The sequence below is a fragment of the Coloeus monedula genome (assembly GCF_965178545.1).
Source record: "Coloeus monedula genome assembly, chromosome: 1".
Lineage (NCBI taxonomy): Eukaryota > Metazoa > Chordata > Aves > Passeriformes > Corvidae > Coloeus > Coloeus monedula.
Window position 1 is genome coordinate 27,981,742 of NC_138781.1, and position 19,694 is coordinate 28,001,435.

The 19,694-nt window shown below is 37.4% G+C and overlaps 1 protein-coding gene across 1 annotated transcript in view; it reads right to left on the bottom strand.

Annotated features, from left to right (window-relative positions):
* Window positions 1-4,869: 4,869 nt before the first annotated feature.
* Window positions 4,870-19,694, bottom strand: part of VWDE (von Willebrand factor D and EGF domains) — a gene marked incomplete at both ends in the record, with an annotated part of 34,398 nt that continues 19,573 nt past the window's right edge. The window contains 18 exons of the mRNA XM_082286273.1: window positions 4,870-5,012; window positions 5,559-5,654; window positions 6,940-7,035; window positions 7,133-7,228; window positions 7,719-7,814; window positions 8,153-8,248; window positions 9,502-9,597; window positions 10,119-10,214; window positions 10,299-10,394; window positions 10,726-11,406; window positions 12,838-12,900; window positions 13,486-13,623; window positions 14,154-14,373; window positions 14,492-14,742; window positions 16,102-16,216; window positions 16,562-16,666; window positions 17,274-17,429; window positions 19,358-19,494. Of these exons, the coding sequence (XP_082142399.1) occupies window positions 4,870-5,012; window positions 5,559-5,654; window positions 6,940-7,035; window positions 7,133-7,228; window positions 7,719-7,814; window positions 8,153-8,248; window positions 9,502-9,597; window positions 10,119-10,214; window positions 10,299-10,394; window positions 10,726-11,406; window positions 12,838-12,900; window positions 13,486-13,623; window positions 14,154-14,373; window positions 14,492-14,742; window positions 16,102-16,216; window positions 16,562-16,666; window positions 17,274-17,429; window positions 19,358-19,494 (2,777 nt within the window). The remainder of the gene's footprint in view (window positions 5,013-5,558; window positions 5,655-6,939; window positions 7,036-7,132; window positions 7,229-7,718; window positions 7,815-8,152; window positions 8,249-9,501; window positions 9,598-10,118; window positions 10,215-10,298; window positions 10,395-10,725; window positions 11,407-12,837; window positions 12,901-13,485; window positions 13,624-14,153; window positions 14,374-14,491; window positions 14,743-16,101; window positions 16,217-16,561; window positions 16,667-17,273; window positions 17,430-19,357; window positions 19,495-19,694) is intronic.

The following is a 19,694-nucleotide window of genomic DNA, read 5'->3' on the forward strand; positions in this document are numbered from 1 at the left end:
CTAACTGTAACACCTTACACAGATAGTCTGGTTTTCACTAAAACATCTGTAAAAATTTTAGCGGTATTGTAGTGGTTGCATTTTTGATACTCTGTCTTTTAAGAGTGTGCATGGAAAGGTGAGGTGTTTCTTCTTTATGATTCACTTACATGCACATTTTTGTTTATGTTTTTTCTTCTGCTCTAAGTGCTTCTGGCAAGAATGGACTTACTTGGTTTTGCTGTAAAATATCATTTGCTGGCTAAAATGAGCTGTGGGCAGAATGACCAGATACCAGCATGTGACACCTTTATATGACAGAAACTGCATAAACAACTTTAGTTATTAGTAAAGCTTTCTAACCTCTACATTTGGATTTGTATATGTACCTAGATGTTATGTTTTGAGAATTTAAAATTTAGGTTTTTCCATTTGGACAAATAATGGAGTGGGGGTAGACAATTTGTCAAGTAGCTTCTGTTTTTACACGTATTTACTTTAGGGTTTGTTTTGATTCTTCTTCATCAGTTTGCTTTTGGTAAATGGAAATGTTAACTTGCTTTCTCTTCTTAGCTATGAAAATATATAATTAACTTTTGTAGAAAGAAAGAGCCTTTCACATAGGGCCCACTTGTGGTTTTATTTTTAAATCATAGCCAACATGACTATCTGTGGTATCTTCTGTGATACAAGCCCTTCCTTCAGAAAACATTAATTGTAGTGCATTTTAAAGATCTTTTCAAGATCAAGGGGAAAAATCAACATGCACTTGGGAGAATTTCTGCTGGCTTGCAGAGCAACTGCGGTACAACCAGGCAATAAATGGATGATGTACATAGGTATGATGCCTTGAAGTGGCTACCTGAAAACAGAGGCTAGACAAAATAACAGAATAAAAGTAGGTTATTTGAAGGGCCTTCAAAGGTACACCTTGGGAGTGCAAAGCCCACGAGGAGCTCCACCCAAGATGGACACTGGGTTACAGGTTCTTCATACTTTTATAAGTTTGGTCCATTTGCACACCAGGGTTAATTCTCCAATTATAATTTCAGGCAATGATGTCATTACCCCAAGTTTGCCCATCCTCTCAAAGGCTTTTAGTTTACACATTTTGGGGCCTGGGACAATCAAGGTGTCCTTGAAGTGCAAACCTAGAGAGGGTTTGTTATGTCTAACCAGCATGAGAGAACAGTAGTTAACAGGCTACACGGAACTTCAGAGTTACACACTAGGCAGTAGAGGATTTAAAAAATATAAAAGTTAAAACCTAAGGCATCAGGTACCTTCCAGCACTCTTTAGTGTGTAAACAAATCTTGCAAGAAAATTCAGTGAAGATACCAGTGTAGTGCATAATGTGGTAATCACTGCAAAATCTTCGATTTGATACAAGTTGCCCTTCATTCCTTCAGAGTGGAACTGTGTCAACTTCAGCCCTTCTCCCCACCCTCAAATCCCCTAACTCTTTTGAGCCTAGCTTCAGGTTGCAATTCAAGCAGTTCTGTTAACCTCTGTACACAAGCCCTCTGTATGATTCTGCATCTTGTTACACTGAGCAATTTTACTGTATTGTTGGCATGTGCTTTCTAATTACAGTGGATCTTGTTTCCTGTGTATGATGAACAATGTAATAACAAAGTAGTTTCAACTAATCACGTAATTACTGGGCAGTTTTGAAGTAGCTGCCTGGCATTTTGCATGTACTAATAATTTTTCTGCACTATGTGCTTGCTGGAAAATAGCAAAAATAGCACAGCTTAGCACTGAGCATTTTTAGTTACTGTAGCAAAACTCTGGATGTGCTTTTGTTCACACAGCTTGCATTTGGAAAATATAAAAGAAATAATTTCTCCCTTTAAAACAATTGAAAATAAATGGCAAATACTAACAGTTATGATTAAAAATCCCTTTATTGTGCCTGAAATCCTAGAAATGCACATATATGTATTGATTAAGTTTTGTGAATGAAGGATTGCACAAACTCATTAACCAAAGTACTATTAGCAGGGGTCCAGGCTGATGTTGTCTTTCTTTTTCACACAGCACCCCTATAACTGACACATGGAACAGCAGTGATTACAGTATGAGATTATGTGATATTGGTGTGTTTGTACTTTCAAAACTTTTTCAGACACTTGTGGGTCCAAAGCATCATCCTGAGGCAGCAGTTCCGAGAGCTAGTCGGGTTTTGTTCATCGACATCTTTGTGAGATGTGAGAAAGGAAATGGCTCAAGAGGAGTAGTTTTAAATAATATAACAGTTCCCAGATCATCAGGCTATCAGCCATGTGGATGCTTGATTGAAAGAAACGATGAAAACACTAAAATTTAAAATGCAAGTGGGAAATTGGACATTTTTAAAATACACCAGTCAGGCACTTGAAAATTCATCAGGTATCATTCTGGAATGATGCTAAGCTCTCAAAACGCCGGCTTACTTTGCAAGATGACTTAAGAAGACTATCAAAAGGTGAGGAGAAATCTAGGCACAGAGATGCTAACAGCTATGATTTGGTAATCAGCATCACAGAACTGCAGTAAATGGCAAAATTACCTCTATTTTCTTCCTGTTCAGAATTAGAGTATATAAACGGAATATTGCTCAGGAGAACAAAAAGTCATGATGTTTATTTTTGGCTTAAAAAAACCAAAGCAGTAAACTTCAATGTCTTAGCTAAAGGGATGTTTGTGTCTGTTACAAGAGCTCACTTTGTTATGGCAGGAACTGAAATGTCTTTCACAGCTCTAGGACAAGATAGCAGTCCTCTGTAGGAAACTTCAGAAAAACTGGAATTTTATTTTGTAAAAATCTATCTGGCAGCTGGTAGGTGCTAACAGTTCATTGGAGCAATAGGTAATGGAAAAAAGTCCTATGTTAAGTCTTTACAAATACTTTCTGATGTGATGAGTATGGATGGCGTGATGTACAACAAATTTCTCCTCTTATTAGTTCCTATTTTAAGATTCAGCATTACTGAACGCATTGTTAAATTTCTCTAAGAGGCTTGGGAACAAAATTTCCTCATATTACTGACTTCCATCTCAGGGACATAAAAGTCTTATAGACACAGGAATAATTCAGAGGCTGGCTATTCAAATTTGTGACTGTAAGTAATGAAGTCAAGACAGAAAAGTTGGAATCTGGCTTCTGGCTGCAAAGGCTTGTCGTGGATAAATCAGTCATTCTGCATCTGGCTGACTGTTAACAAGAAGGAGGCCTTGCCTTCATTGTTAGTAGCCCAGCCTCAGTTCAAGTTTCCCCTCCTTCCTTCCTATTGGCTTGTCATTAGAACAAGACTGATGTAAATACAAAACAAAGAAGAAAAACCAGTTCTGCTTTTTCTTCTGTCTGCAGCCAAATAGTATGTATGTAAACAGTGTTTATAAACAGAAGGTACCATTCACAAGTGCTGAAGTGCTACCTTCCTTGATAGAGTCACTCAGCAGCTGCTACAGTCTTGTTCCCTCAAAAGAAATTTCATAGTCCAGTTGACTACATCAACAAACTGCAGAATTTTGGGCTCAGTTATCAGCTCTGGGAATTCAATGAAGATATCAGAAGCTGTGGGGTTTGTACATGAGGTAGCAAAAAACTATAGAAATATACATACGTTTTAATGACTACAAGATTGTTGTTTTGAAGCTTGCCAACATTTGTGACTAATATGAATCTTTTAAAATAAGGCTTCTGAATATTCCTTTCATTTAAATGAACTCTGTAATTGCCTTCAACCCTTTTGCTATTTTCAAGTCTCATACATCCATGCAGCACTGCAACTGAATTGCCACACTTCTTCAACCATGACGTCTTTGTACCTTGGAGAGAGAAAAAAGTATTAAAACCAGACTTTAATGATGCAACCCATTTTTATGATAAAGTTTATGAAACAATTTTAATGAATCTCTGCTGGCCTGATATGCAGAATCACAACATTAAGTTAAACTTGTGTATATTGTTTTTCTGTTTCATTAAGAAAATGTGCCATTGTGATCAATGTATGACACGACACTGTCTGACTGACCAACAATATATATTTTCTAGACTAAAAATACACTAACTCTATGCAGGACATATTTATGAAAACATTTACATCAAAATTATTTCTCCCTTTGGGTCACATTTTGCTAAATCAATATAGCAAACATTACAGTCATTGATATAGGATTTGTAGTTTCATATTTTCAAAATCTGTATGAGCACTTCTTTGTTTCAATTTCTGAAACATATCTACCACACCTCTCAGTTCTGCTGGCACCAGAAATGTGTCTAAATACACTGAAATTAAAAGAATAGAAATACCACAGATGATGTAAGAAGAGCAGAATGCTTTTACTTCAGACATCACAAAACAGTTGTAACAAAATGTTTAATTAACAGTGAGTGAGCATCAGCACTCAAGCAAGGGAATCCAACAGAAAATTGCATGTCAAAACAGAGAAATGGCCATCATTTCCTCTGAAACAAAAAAGTAAAGTTATTCTTGAGTGACACTCGGGGATAAGTCATACTTGTATAAAACAGGGATGGACTGGCAGTGTAGCTAAATGGGAAAAGATCAAGGCTTGACTTGGTTCAAGCTGAGAAAGTCAGCAGTAGGACACTCTTCCCTAAAATGGGGCCACATGCTGGAAAAGAAAATAGTGGTTATTGTCAAGAGGATAGTTATCAATTCCTACTGCATGGCAGGAGACAATCAGTTTAATTTGAAACAAAGGAAGTTTACATTAGGTGCTGAGAAAAATTCTGTAAGTATTAGAACCTAAAAATTACTGGAATAGCTCTTAGGAATTCCATTAATTTTCTCTTGCTGCGGAATGAAAGGAAGAAATCAGACAAAATACATATTTGATGTATATCATGCTGCTTCACTGGACAAGAGTGGACTAGTTAATTAGCTCCCAGATCTCTGGCATCTTAACTCTACACGTACCTGAATTTTCTTCCCACAGAGGACTCCAGTATAACCGGGACGACATGAGCACACGTTGGGCAATACACACTTGCCTCCAAACAGACACTTCTGGGTGCACACAGCTAAAACAAGAGAGGTACATATGAGGCTTTATTTATGAACAAATGAATAATTCCTTGGTGAAGGAAAAGTGGGTGCCATCTCTATATACTTATTCTGTTTGCTTGTAGGAACCAAGACCTTGGAAGGCATTTTCACAGGGTAAGGACACTTAAAGGCCACATGGAGCCAACAGTGTTCTTATGTCTATCCCACCCCCCTTTTGCTTTGATGCAGATTTAACATGAGAACACACTGAGGGCATGAATGAAACTGAGCAAAGAACACGAGTAAGGTGTTTTTTAGCACACCTTCCTATTTCAAGCTATTGCAAAGGCCTCTCAGCAGCATACAACACTGGAGCAGGCCAACACATACTGCCAGGGTCCCAGAGTGCCATCAGATCCTGGAGGGCTTCAGAAGGGGCAGAGCTATCTTTACTCTTTATCCTGCCTTTGACACAGATGTGGCTAAACTACATCCAAGGTATAGGACTTCTCTGCACTGCATGTGGCTGAAGCACTCTGAACTGTGCTGAAGCAAGAGGTTACAGGTCACATCATTCTTACGTGTTTGACACTGAATTCCTTCCCACTGTGCAGGACAATGACAGGTACTCGGTCCAATACACTCCCCACCGTTCTCACATTCCTGAAGACAGATTGCTGCACAAACATCATCACAAAATGTGGTTATATCCCAAGTGGTTACATTGAGTTTTTAGTCAGATTTCAGGATGCCCACGAGAGGTTGTGCTTTTCATATTCAAGAGTCACATCATATTCACTCAAATATCTAAGGCCAACAGGATATTAAATAAGAAAGGCAACTAGAAACAAAAATCTCTACAACCCACCACAGTCAGAGGTTCTGCTGCATCACAGATTGCTACAAAAGCCTGAAATACTGAATTAAGACAGCAACATTAATGAGCTTTATCTTTTGCAAATTTACCTTCTAAAGCATACACCTTGGTGAGAGATCTTTTGTCCGTCATGCAACTGAATACCCAATGAATCAACGCAAGAATATTTGATCCAAAGTTATTTTCTATGACCCATTTGCCCGCACATTTGTCCCTGCTTATTAAGCCATGATCTAACCCACAATTATTTTCATTCATTCATAGCTGACTATTTGATAATCAAATCTCTCTTCCACAGTGTCCAAGAATATCTCACCCCTGTAAATACTGGTAATATTTTTTTTTAAAAAACAACCCCTTTCCAATAATTACAGAAAGTAATACAGGGGAATTTATTTTTCCTCCATGCCATTAGAGAGCTCATTGCCCACATCAATTCTCAAGCCTCGGGTGGGTACTATGACAGACACTAACACTTTAGCTATGGGATTTCTACCATCATGCTGATTTTCATGCAGACTGTGCTTTTATCCATGCTGACACAATTTATTTATGCACCATCAATATCTTTATTAAGATACAATGTGACCCACAGATGTGCAACCATCACAGTACTATTTCTACCTGTCCCAAAGAGCTTGTACCCATTGCATTATTTTATTCCCATCACCTCCAACTGTTTCCACAGTTTTCCAATATTTCACTGAACTTCGTTTTCTATTATATCTGGTTTTATGTCCTACAGCACAAATTGAATTTCTTTCACTTTTTTGACTCATCTCCTTGCAGAAATGCAGATGTTTTTATTTACACAAGAATCCAGAAAGAAACAAATAATATTTGCTATACAAGAATTTAACAGACATTTTGGTCTCATGATTTCACCTAAGAACTGCATGGTATTAGTTCTCCATTCTAAATTTTGCTGCCAAGTTATAGATCACTATTTTTTCAATGTGTATAGATGTGTATATATTCTTAAGTTCTTTGGCACTAACTTTGTATTACTTGCATGGACAGAGTTGTCCTGAGTCACAGGTATGGTTTTTAAGGTATGGTTCTCCTGGTAACTACGAGGTACTTACGAGAGCTACATCTTTTTCCTCTCCATCCTGAAGGACAAGAGCAAATGTTTGGGCCTACACATCTTCCTCCGTTCATACACATTGGCTCACACACACCTTAAAATCAAAAAATCTGCTGTTTAATACATTTAACTGATTACAGAATAATTTATTGGTTATTTTTGGGTCACAGAAGATTTCAACGCTGGCTTACTTTTTTCACATCTTCTGCCTGTGTACCCATCAGGACAAGTACAGACATTATTTCTCATGCAGTGACCACCATTCTTACACGGAGGGCTGCAGACAGCTAAAAGATACAAACAGGAGGAAAAGGCTGTAGTTTGGACTTTGACTTAGTGATATACTTTTGGGAAAAAAGAAAGCAACACTAAGAGTCTGACAGTTTGTATGGACAATTCAGCACTATCAGGCCTGCCTTGTAAAAAACATATTACTGTGTTTTGGTGCAAACATCAATAGTAAAGACAAAATCAGATAAAAAGGAGTCAAGGTTTGCAACTGTATGTGTACACAAGCAACCAGACTACACATTACATGCAATGAAACTGGTTGAAAGCTGCATAAATGTTGAGTGGAATACAAGACTGATTTTGAGTCTTCATTCTCCTTGGACAGTTGTTGAATCAGCCATAAAATCTAAAAAATAATGTAATTTTTGTTTTGCACCACTTCTCAGGTACATGACTTGATTGTTAATTTTGTGTCATGATTTTTTCTCACAGATTTCCTCATAATAGCAATTAAGGAGTGGGGAGAAGAAAAAAAGAAAATATTACCATTCTGACAGTGGGCACCAAAGAATCCATGTGGACACAGGCAAACATCTGGCTTAGTACAGGAACCACCATTGAGACACACAGGATTACACCTTGCTGCAGAAATAGGGTCAAGAAGAGTGGGAAGCACAACATCCAAATAAAGTCCATAAAATACATGTGTCTGTTTCAAGAACAGGAATTAAACACCTAAGATAACTGCAGGTAACATAATTCCCATAGAATCTTTACACCAAATTAAGGCATCAGTATAAGATTTCCCAGAGGTGCTGCTGGCAGCAGAAGTAACATGCAGAGACACAAGGGAGTGTGGGGGCCCTGCAGCAGCGAGCAGCTGCCCATTGCTGCCACCTGAGCCATGCAGGTCCAAATTTCAAGCTATGGGAGGTCCTATGGATGCTTTTCCAGGAACATGGAAGTTGCAGGGGTGTTACCTGTACTGCAGGTGGGTCCGTACCACCCAGGTTTACACTGGCAGACGTCTGGGGTGAGACATTCACCACCATTTTCACAGTGCCTGTTGCAAACCACTACCATCCGAGAAGTTGGGGAAAACCATCGGAGAAGGCAGGGGAGGAGACAGGGGGTGGGAGGACAAGAAAGAGATTACAAAGTATTCTTGATTTGTTTTCCAATTCCTTCCCAAAAATTAACACTGGAAGTTAACATACAATTCCACTAGTAGAAGAGGAATTGCTAAACAGAGTAATCTAGTCTCAAACCCATAATAGCTAGCACCAGATGACAAAGGTAAGTAAAATGTTTTTCCATGCAATTATCCATGGTCTGGTTATATATAATGTTAAAAATCTAGAAATTAAAAAAAAAAAAATTCTAAACCAAATGGGAAATGCAATACTAAGAAACAAATGGTCTGTGTTACATGATGCAAGAGCAGCTGCACGCACACAGTAACACGAGACTGACAAGCAAAACATTAAAATATCACAGCTGGGGAAAACCATGAATCACTTCTTCAGGGAGACATCTCATTCTCTTTAGTACTGCTTCACAAAGAGCAGCTTTTTTTTCTGTCAAAATTGAAACTAGAACAAGAAAACCTGAAAAAAAGTCCTGGGATTTGAGGAGGAGACAAACAAAGGACTTTCTGAATTCAGGGTTAATAATGCAATGGTACGTTCATGTGAACAATACATAAACAGCATGTATAAATTTGGATTCTCTGAAGGATACAAATTACCTGTATAAAATCTACCCAAAATTTGGAGTTGCCAAATTGCAGAATGTATGATTTGATATGTAAAAGACAATTTATGTGAGACAAAGAAATTCCAATCTTTTAGCTATGATCACAGCAAATGTTTCAATTTTCAGGCCAGGTAAAAGGAAAAAGACACCATAATGTGGTTCTGAATTCAATTTTCCTGTATCCCAGTCTTTCTGACACACCATTCACTGACAACAACTTCTGAATGTACCCAAGTATCTAATCAATCTGAGCTAATAAAAGTTAAAAAGCTGCCAGGACGTATGAAACATCTGTGTGTTTTTCTAAAGATATTATCACATACATAATGTACTCAATTTTTCCATGCCCATGAATCATAAAATATAAATTATTTGCACCTTTTATAATGCATTATGTTTTCAAAGTGATGTGCAGTTACATGATGTTCAAAAAGCTCAAGTATGGGAACCTTCAAAGAGGCACAGGTATTATGTCATTTGCTAGCATAAGACCGAGGGGATAAAAAATTTGCTTTCTTGCTCCCAAAGAACAGGAAAAATGCCGTTTGTTTTTCTCTTATGCTATTTTGCTTACTTGTATCACATCTTGGTCCCACAAAACCATATGGGCAGGTGCAGAGGTTTCTGGCCAAGCACGTCCCTCCATTTTGACACGGTGGTTTACAATGTGCTGCAGATATAGAATTATGTTGTTCAAGAAATCACCTCTAGAAAGACGCATGGGCTGGTTATGCTTTATAAAAAAGCAAATGTTAATATCTGACAGTGAGCAAAAAAATGGAAATAAAATAAGGAGATACATGCAATGCCTTTTGACAAGAGTAAGTAGCAACAACCACTTCAATAGTACGGAGTCCCAACTGTGGTGGTCACCCTGAAGAAAAGAAAGCTGACACAATTTCCAGACAGTGCTTCCCACTCTTCAGGAGTGTTTAGCTTAGAGGCAACTACATTCACTGGTGAACTGCTCTGCTTACTGTGAAGGCTAAATTTAGGAATATCCAATCATAAGCAACATTTACAGTGTATATCAAGAAAACCAGGACATATACCAACATGTAACTCAGGAGTCCTGTTGCAGTGACAGTAAAATGAACACACCTTTTTGCTGGCAGAAAGACCAGTCATGGGAGTTGTTCACAGCATCCTTTGGGTAGTTATGGATTTAAAAGCAAAAACTACTATATTTACCTTCCTCACAAGTGGAGCCACTGTATCCTGGTAAACACTCACAGACATTGGGCTTAATGCACTTCCCATGGTTTTTGCAATCAGGTCTGCATAGAGCTGGCAAAAAAATCAACAGCACTCTGCAAGTTATTAATTTGTGCATATGAGTTACCACAGGCAAAATTAACATGCCATACTCACCAGCCTGACAGTTATAACCAGCATAACCAGGCTTGCATTTACAAATATTGGGTGCCACACACTCCATATTTTTGCCACAAGGTTGTCTACATCTTGCTGAAAGGCAATGAAGAAGACAAAGAAAAGAATAAGGAAAATGAAAGTGGCATTTCAGCACAATGTGTCTTGCCTAACATAGTGAACCAATTACAGAGAATCCATTGTGTCCCTGCCCATAAATGAGGAGTCTAAGACACATCAGAAAAGTATTTTTAAGTGCATCAATACAATTAAAAGCCTGTAGGCTATGCCAATATTAAGAATGAAAATGAGAAAATTCAATATACCACACTTTCCACTGATTATACAGTAACAATATACTTTCAAGTGATAAAGACATCTCAAGATTCTTTTCTTCAAAGCATTTAAGCACAATTATTTGTAATACCTCTGCAAGTGAAGCCATCTCCATAATAACCATAAGGACAACGACCACACTTGACACTTCCATCTTGACTTGGCTCACAGGGTACACCAGGAAAACAGGGTAAATCAGAACAGGTCACTGCTTTAGGAATCACTGTTTCACTCAATTCTTCAGGAAACATTTTTGGTGGGACAGTGACTTCAACAAGGGCAAAAGGTAAATGACTAGCTTTATGCTTAGCTAATAGGTGCAGAACTCTCTGAGCATTTCCACCTTTGAAGGCTTTGTTTGGCAAAGAATATCCTTTGCTTATACTTGCTCTGCTGCTAGGGGAAGTCTTCCTGTTGCTCTCAAAATAGCTGAAGGCCTCAATTTGTGTTCCTGTTTCCTTCTCAGGTGATGCAGCACGGCTCCTTGAAGAGGCAGCCTTCACAGCATGTACCGAAGAACTGTTTTCCATGTCAGAAAGGTGACCACTGATGGTGCCCAGAGCATGAGCAATGTTTTCAGTAACCACAGGTTGTACAGAAGCAGCTCTCTGAGAATCAGGTGTCTTCCAGCCAGTGATTGTTTTTACTCTGGAGGCTGGTGGCATGCTGCTACTGACCATTTCTGTAGAAATAAATCTCTTTGGGACATCTGTAGAACTGGGAATATAACTTGACATTCTTAGAACCTTCTCAAAGGATGATGGTTGAAAACCTACAACATGTTAGAAAGAAATGGGGATGAAGTATGTGAATACCATCAGACTTTTTTATCTTTTGAGGGTGGGGAATGTTTTCTGAACAGATAAACATACAGCCCATTCATTCTGTGCTTCAGGAAGTCTCTCCTTGTGCTACATCAGAATGTAAGCATGCAGTAGAACCTAACTGAGAGAATTAGAGAAGATCAAGGTATTCTGATTATAATCATTCCTGCCCTCACCATGGCCTTTTCTTGGCTGGAAGAAAAGGAGAAAGCACAATTTATATGAGGCAGACAGCAGAGATTTTCCCATATTAGGTCAATAAACAGATTTACTGTCAGCACATTATCAGCTCCATACATTGCTTTCAACTAGGTAACTGAAAGAATTTAAAGCAAAAATATTGCATATGGTTCATCAGTGTGTCTCAGCACTAGAAGCAGAGATAAAATCACATGTATTTAGATGCTTAGACACACTGATGCACCATGGACATTCTAGGTGAATGAGACACCAACTTGTAGCAAAAGTATTACCATGTTTTATTCTTCAAAATTTGTAATCAACTTTCTCAAAGTTTTTACTTGGGTTTTAGTAGTGGGATGTTTCAACTGTTTAATAAACATCAGAGATTGACTCAGTCTCCTCATTCAAAAGAGTGCAAAATGAATGATAAGTTCTTCGTATTCTGCCCAGGGAAAGTGTGTGGTTTGTGGAAAGAAGTACAGCACTGTAATCCCAGACTGGTAGAATACTGTATATGTGGTTTTAGCATTATGGGGCAGTGGAGGAATGAAACCTTAATCCATTTATAACTAGAAAATGGTTTACAAAAGGTTAAACTTTACTGAATTTTAGTAGTGTGGTCTCCCACTGCCTAAAAGCAAACCATTTTGCAGCTGATGAAGAATTAGCCAGCACTGGTAGTGCAGTGAGAGAGTCTTCCTTCTACCCCAACAACAATTCAGAGATGAAGGGAAAAGACACAAAGAAAGGCACAGACCAGGAAATGCCAGCAACAGCATTTACAGAGTTTTGGAATAAAGACATTCACTTGCCATATTGTTCACCTTTGCTTTGAGTTAAAGTAGGAAAATGGTATTCAGCATAATGCCATAAACTTTTGCTTATCTCATATAACAGATGTCCCTATCCCCATGTTACCTATTTTATGTAAGTGGTTAGTCACTAAAACAAAAGGCAACTGTAAGAGTGTCATACATCACACTGTTAATAAAATGACTTGACTGACCCAAGGGATTTGTTGATATTGACATTTCAGTCTCATTTTTCAGATCAGAATACAGCCCCAGTAATTAATAAATTGTGCCAAACTGAAAAATAAAGTGAATAGCATAAAACTGACTAGAACCTTTATTTGCCAGTTATATTCTTATCAGTGTGTGAATCAGAAATTCCATTTTCTTCATGAAAAGAATCACCTTTATTCCCTCCAATTTCTCCTGTGGAATCCTTCCTTCCAACATCAGCATCATCAAAGCTTTCTGAAAAGATGTGAAGGCACATTAGTAGTGCACAGAAGTAGCTACATTTGTTTAAATTTAGATAAATTACAAACAGAGTTAAAGTTTTACTTCATAAAAACAACTCAAAATTCAGAAGGCAGATAACGTTTAAAAATGTTTCTTAAAAGTTTTTTAACAGAGTATTTTAAAGATACAAGTTATTCAGTAATAGCATACAAATAAAATTTTGGCAACTGCCTTGACTTGGGTAAATAGTTCTATATTAATCAAATAGAAATATATTTTTTCAATATTTTATTAATAATTTATCATATTATGAAAATAATGAAGAAAAAAATGCCAAAAGTATTCCATTGTATTCTACTTGGGTATAAAAGAATGAGGGTGTGTTTTTTATATGTTTTTTTCTACACTAGGAAAAGTGTTTCACAGCTGTGTTGACCCAGAGAAGTCTGACATTGTTATCAGGAGAGACACAGCCCTGCTTTGCTGACTACTGAGAAGAGTTCCAAGTTACTGTTAGAAACATGAAGCACAATCAAAGATACTTTATCTGAATGACAATAAGACAATACCATTCTTCTGAAAATCAAATAATTTTACCATGACATGACTTCCCATCTCCTTGCAGATTATTTGGGCATGGACCACAAGAGTAAGAACCAAAAGTATTGAAGCAGAATACTCCAGGGAAGCAAGGACTGGATGCACATTCATCTACATCCTCTTGACAATTTTTACCTGTATTGAAATACAGATTTAATTTTTTTTATAATATTGTGGCACTAGACTTTGATGGTCTGTTTATAAAAGTACAATGTAGGCAAGTTCTGAAATTAAAAAAAAAAGTGCAACCAGGCATTTCAGTCCATCTAATAAGAACAGCTGATTAGATTTGCTATTCACATTTTTTCATCTTATATCAAGTATTTTGCTTATTGTAGAATATGGAGAAGATGGGCTGTGGGGACTACATGCTTATCTGCAGGAGGAATCTCCTGTGTTTTTCCATGTTGCTGAATTTACCTTTGCAGAGGAAAACAATGGAAATTAGCTTTCATAATGAACTAAAATAAACAACCATTAGAGCCATGCAAGAAATACCTTGAAGTATATCACATATCTGTACCACAAGACCATAAAAGTTCTTCATAATATAACAATAAGCTATTTATAATGGAAAATTTAAAAAGAAAATTGTAGACATGAAATTAAAAACTCCTATTTATCATTAAACATGATAAACACATGTAAATAAAGTAGCAATTTACCTTGAAGTTCATGTGGACATTCACAGTAATAGCTGTTTACTCCATCCACACATCTGCCAATACCACACTGGTTAAGTTTACAGTCATCAGTATTCACTTCACAGAGATCACCTTCAAATCCAGCCACACACACACAAAGATATCTTCCACTTCCAGGTGGGAAATTAATGTTTGTCACACATGAGCCATTATTTAGGCAATCACATGATTTTACACTGACCTACAAGACACGCCCAATAAGACAGTTTTCTTTTTTTAAATGAACTAGCAATGAGTTCTATAAATAGATATTTTAAATATCTTATTAGCAGGTGTCATTTTACTGTAATATTCATTACCTCTATTTCTACCTTAGTCGTTGCATTGCAGTCATCTGTCAAAGAAAATGTTAATTTATGGACATTCATTGTCACAGCTTTCCACAAAAGGAGACCTGATGCAGAAAGACTGGCACCTTCTGGACCAGAATCCAATGTGAAATGAATAGCAGAGCCCTCTGGATCTGAAGCCAAAAACTGATATACAAAATCTTCTCCATAAAATGTCTGTAGCATACCCTGAAAAGTTTCAAGCACTGGAGGCTGGTTACCTGTAACAAAGGAGATATTTTCCTCTTCTAAGCAAAAGTCCCAACATACTTATAGAAATTAAAAGGAACATATCTTTCTACTAAAGAAATCCCATGTACTTATTTCTCTTAAATTCTAATGTCATTCAAATGGCACAGGAAAAACACTTGATATTTTCAATACTAGCGAGTGCCTGCTCCAAGCAGGAATCCAGCCACTGTGGCAAAAACCATGAAGAGAGAAGAAGGCACAACCAGTGTCTCAGCTGCTAAACTCTATCCTAACATCATCCTCCTTGCAGAAGAGGTTGTGCTCCTTAGTTTCAGAGCGTTGCCTCTGGTTTACATTCTTCTTGCATTTCTGACGGTCAGTATTGAGTTCCAGTCACAACATGGCTGTAACATGGAAATCCCTTGACTCCCTGTCTGCTGTATGAGTTGCGTTTCACTCCTTCCATTCGTGTCTCATCCTTTTAGGATAGGTATATATACCTTGGCTTTCAGTACAAGTTCAACTGGGACAAGATTCACCAAGACAGGCACCAGAAGTCCCATTCAGCCAGGACCTTTCCTAATCAAGGCAGAGTCTTGATTTCATGAGTCTTTCACTCAAGAAGACGTGGATGGAATGATTGTATTTGCAATGTTATAGACCTGAATTGGCAGGACAGGCTGGATGGCTAATATGAAAGCTCCAAGAAACATTCCATTTGATGAAGGGACCAATGTGATATGTATATCCAGACTAAAATCTGAACCAAAAGAGCTACAATATCTAGGTTAGAACTTTGTACTACAGAGAAGGAAAATTAAAAATTTAGACTTAGGTTTTCCCTTCATAATGCAGTTTCTAACTGAACTGGAGTACAACAGCCTCGGATATACTTTCAAGTAATTAGGCCACATATCTATGCCATCAATGTAAATGATGCACAGATATTAAGTGGCTAATAAATATGACATGTCCTTTAATTCACTTTGTGATCTCCACTTGTGTGTTATCATAGTAATTTGTTGAAAAATACCTGTTATACCTATATGTTGAAGACAAACATATGTGGGTGTAGCTGTGCTAAATATCAAGACTGCAAAGTACTAATTAGACTGAAAGTTGATAATTTTCATTAGTTATTTGTAATGGCTACTGCAGGAGAGTCAGGGAAAGAAAATTTTTAAAAGCCTGACTTTTACATATATGGTCTGGAAACAAAAATATAATTTTCAGAAACTAAGAAATGTCAGCTGAAAACCAAGATCAAATGACAAGCTCTAAGTGAAACACTGGCCTAGTTAAACTTAAAACATCACTATTGCCATAAGTTAAAAAACTTTGCAAACTTTCAACTTCTTGGCATTAAAAAAGAACTATTTAGAACTTACTTTCAACAACTGACCACGTTAGCTTTGATAAGTCAGGTCTGCACAGTAAGCAAGGGCTGGTTGGATTTGTGTCTCCTTCACCATAACAGAGTCCATCTATGTTGCATGTTTTCTCCTTTTAGAGAAATGAAAATGTGATTCATTAATGTTTTTGGTTATCAAACTGCTTATGAATTTGTAAGTATCAAATAAAATCTAATCATTCAGCACTTCTATTAAACAGCTAAGCTTGTTTTTAAATCTAAACAACTGAAAGCAAGTTTGGTTTTATCTGATAATTATATGAAGTGCTTTTGGTTTGATTTTTTACATTTAAAATTGCTTCATCCCAGCTTCTCTTTCTGTGCATTGAAAATCTCTCTTGGAAACAAGAACAGAGCATGGTCTGCTAATTTTTCTAGATTCTTTTTCTGCCTGAAAAAATGCATATTTTCATAATAGAGAGTAGTGAAACACATACCTTTAATGTACATAACCCAGATTCTTGTGGTTCACATGTCTGACAGGCTCCATCATATAATACCATTGTTTTAGAGTTGCTATAAACAAATCCATCATTAGAAATCTGCAAGGTGAACAGTAAAAATGGATTAACTGATACAGGTATCAGTATATCACTCGCATGTTCTGCCAGCATGAGCTTCCACTCATTAATAGACACCCACATGCAGGTTTAAAATCTCACAACAGCCATCAGAAATCTAACCAAACCTGCCAATGACTCTAGGCAGATTTTGACCAACCACACGTAGGTGTCTGCTTTAAGGTAAATTGAATTGTGTGTGGGCTCTATTGATCTTATTGACTCCATCTGTAGGAGAGCTCAGATATCCGCTCACACAGGGATGTACATATGGCTGAGCTCAACTCAATTCTACCAAAGATGGATCCAAGGTCATTTGAAATACTCTAAGGTAACTACCTGGCCTTTAACTTCTATTCTTGAAGAATGTGTGTCTCTGCAGGACCAAGGTTGTATCTACCAGTCTCCTTGCAGGAGAACACAGCCAAATGACACTCGATGCTTAAGCTTAGGTGACAAAACTGAGACCCCCAAGTTAAGCAAGCTGACTTCTCCCTTTAGTACCATTAAATAAAGGATAATATCTACATGATGTGTTTCATCTTAATAGGAATATTTGTAAGTGAATATTTGAAATTTCTGAGAGTACCTTTATTTGCCATCTGGCAATGGGTTTATCATCAACCACCTCCATGACATCAGACTGCTGGCCATCATTTGGTAACTGGCAGTCGACAGTCCTGGCATTTTGGAAGGCAGCTGGCATAGTTAGAGGTTCTCCAGGAATCCATTGTCTATCACTATACTGAATGTTAAGACAGAAGATTTTTTTTTTCACTGAAATATGTCACGAAAACATTTTTATCAGAGAAGAACTCCATGTGTATTGCACAGCATTTGAACAAGTCTAATGTGTCTGGATTAGAATTCAATGGCAAATATTAAATGGCAGTACTTGCACATGCAGATTTTTACCTAAGCCAGCTACTGTGGAAGAACAGGCAGAGAAGTCTTCCCTGCATGGCCCTTTGGCACTGCATTGCCAAGGACAAACAGCCCTTCCAGCTGCAAAGTAATAGGAGGGTGAAGCAGTGGGTGGTCCTCAAACACCACTGGTCTGACGTGAAAGTGCCTCCGTTTCCCTCCACCTCTGCTCCCACGCACGGACAGGCTTTAGTCAAAGGAACAGATGAGGGTTTTGGCAGGGCTCAGGAATCATTCTGGGTGCTGGGGCAATGCTGGCAGTTAGCCATTTAGCCCTTGCACAAGCCAACAGCTTGTTCAATAGTACAAGATGCCATCGACCTGCAGACTTTTCTTCTAAACTGCAGTGAGGACAAGGCATCCAAGGGTCCATATTGAGAGTTCAAGGTAACAGAATAAGGCTGATAATACCATTTGACTGAAGCATTGATGTGGAAGTAGGGATAAGCATATGGAAAATAAATAAAATGAGATGGAAGTAAGAATTCAGGCAGACTAAGAACCAAGAGAACAGCAAGTAAAAAGAATTTTGAGCTTGACTAGTTTTTACTGAGCTGGCATATTTTTTTAGTTACTGGAGTCAATCAAGACATTTATTCAATCCCAATCCTCGCATGGATAGTCATCTGCTGTATAGGCCTTGCCTGGCTTTTTTTCCAGACAAAAAAATAAACACTTTTCTAAATAGATGTATGTGCTACTTCTGTTCCTACCAAACATTTTTTTCTTTCACCCTATACTCAGTTAAGGAATTCACAGCAAGGGTAAGTATAAAAGGTAAATATTTCTAAATATGTAATTTTGAGTGCATTTAGTACTGTAACCGTTGAATTGTGATACAGTCTAATTCTTCAGAGAGGTTTTGTTACTAGCTGGAGGCATATGAAGATAATTTTTACAGAAACAGTTTAACCTTGCAAAAATCAATTAAAAGGCCTTCAGATCTGTAAGTATTCCAGCTCATAAGGTTCACAGAAATTGAAGTTCAATGTAAAACAGAAGGAAGTAAAACTGTAGTTTTGTTTTGCAGAGATTAAACATACTCTCATCCTTTACATTTAAATTCTGTATCCCTGTAATCATAGGTTCCTGGCCATTTCCTATCCAAATGTCTTGTAAATTGCTTATGTATTTGCCTTGAAAAATTTTTTTAAGAATGAGCAACAACAGTCTCTCTACACAAATTCCCCTTAAGTTTACAGTGATACATTTTTTAATTTCCTGTTCAAACCTGACCCATATCATTAAATATCCATGGCATTCTACCTCAGGGAAATGGACAACATATCAAAAACACCTTTATCTTTTCCTAATAGATTTATTATGTTTATAAAAGACTATTTCAACCATTAGATTTGAGACAGAAATCTAGTAATGGCTTTAACCTTGTTGTCCTTTTTCAAAGAAGTGGTACTTCAATTCCTCTCCATAAGCACTTAAAAATACAGCAATGTACTGGTTGTTACTAATAAGGCTGCCCTTGCCCTTTTCTGAGGGATAACTGCTGTATTCTGTTATCTCCCTCCCAGCTGCTGAACATTCCCATTATGTTTTGTATTTTTCTTATCATGGAGGAAATGGCAATCTTGCAAAGTTTTGAGTGTTTGCTGCAAAGTGCTGAGTGCCTTTGCTTTTAGCTTCCACTAAAGCATTGGGTTGTAGGCACATCGATGAATAATATGTTTGACACTTTGTCCCTTGTTCTCTAAGAAGTTTAAAATGTAATTGTCACTATTCAGGGAGACCTACTTGCAATTTGATGATTTCACATTTCAGGTTCAATGAGTCCCTGAAGCCATGTCCAAAAGCTCTCACTGATGTGCAGTCATACTGCCGAATATCGCACAGCCCAGCATTCTCCAGCTCTGTAATTTCTGGAGCCTGGTCTTGGAAGCAGAGATTAGACAATAAATGCTACTATGAGAACTCATTCATATGCATTCACATTATGCAATATGTTTATTTTTCTATCCAACCATGAAAACTATGTAAACAACAAAATCTGGACCCAGCTGAAGGGAAGCATAAACAGAAGGATTTTACATTGTTAAACTGAATCTTAAATTTAAAGCTAGGCTTCTGTCTT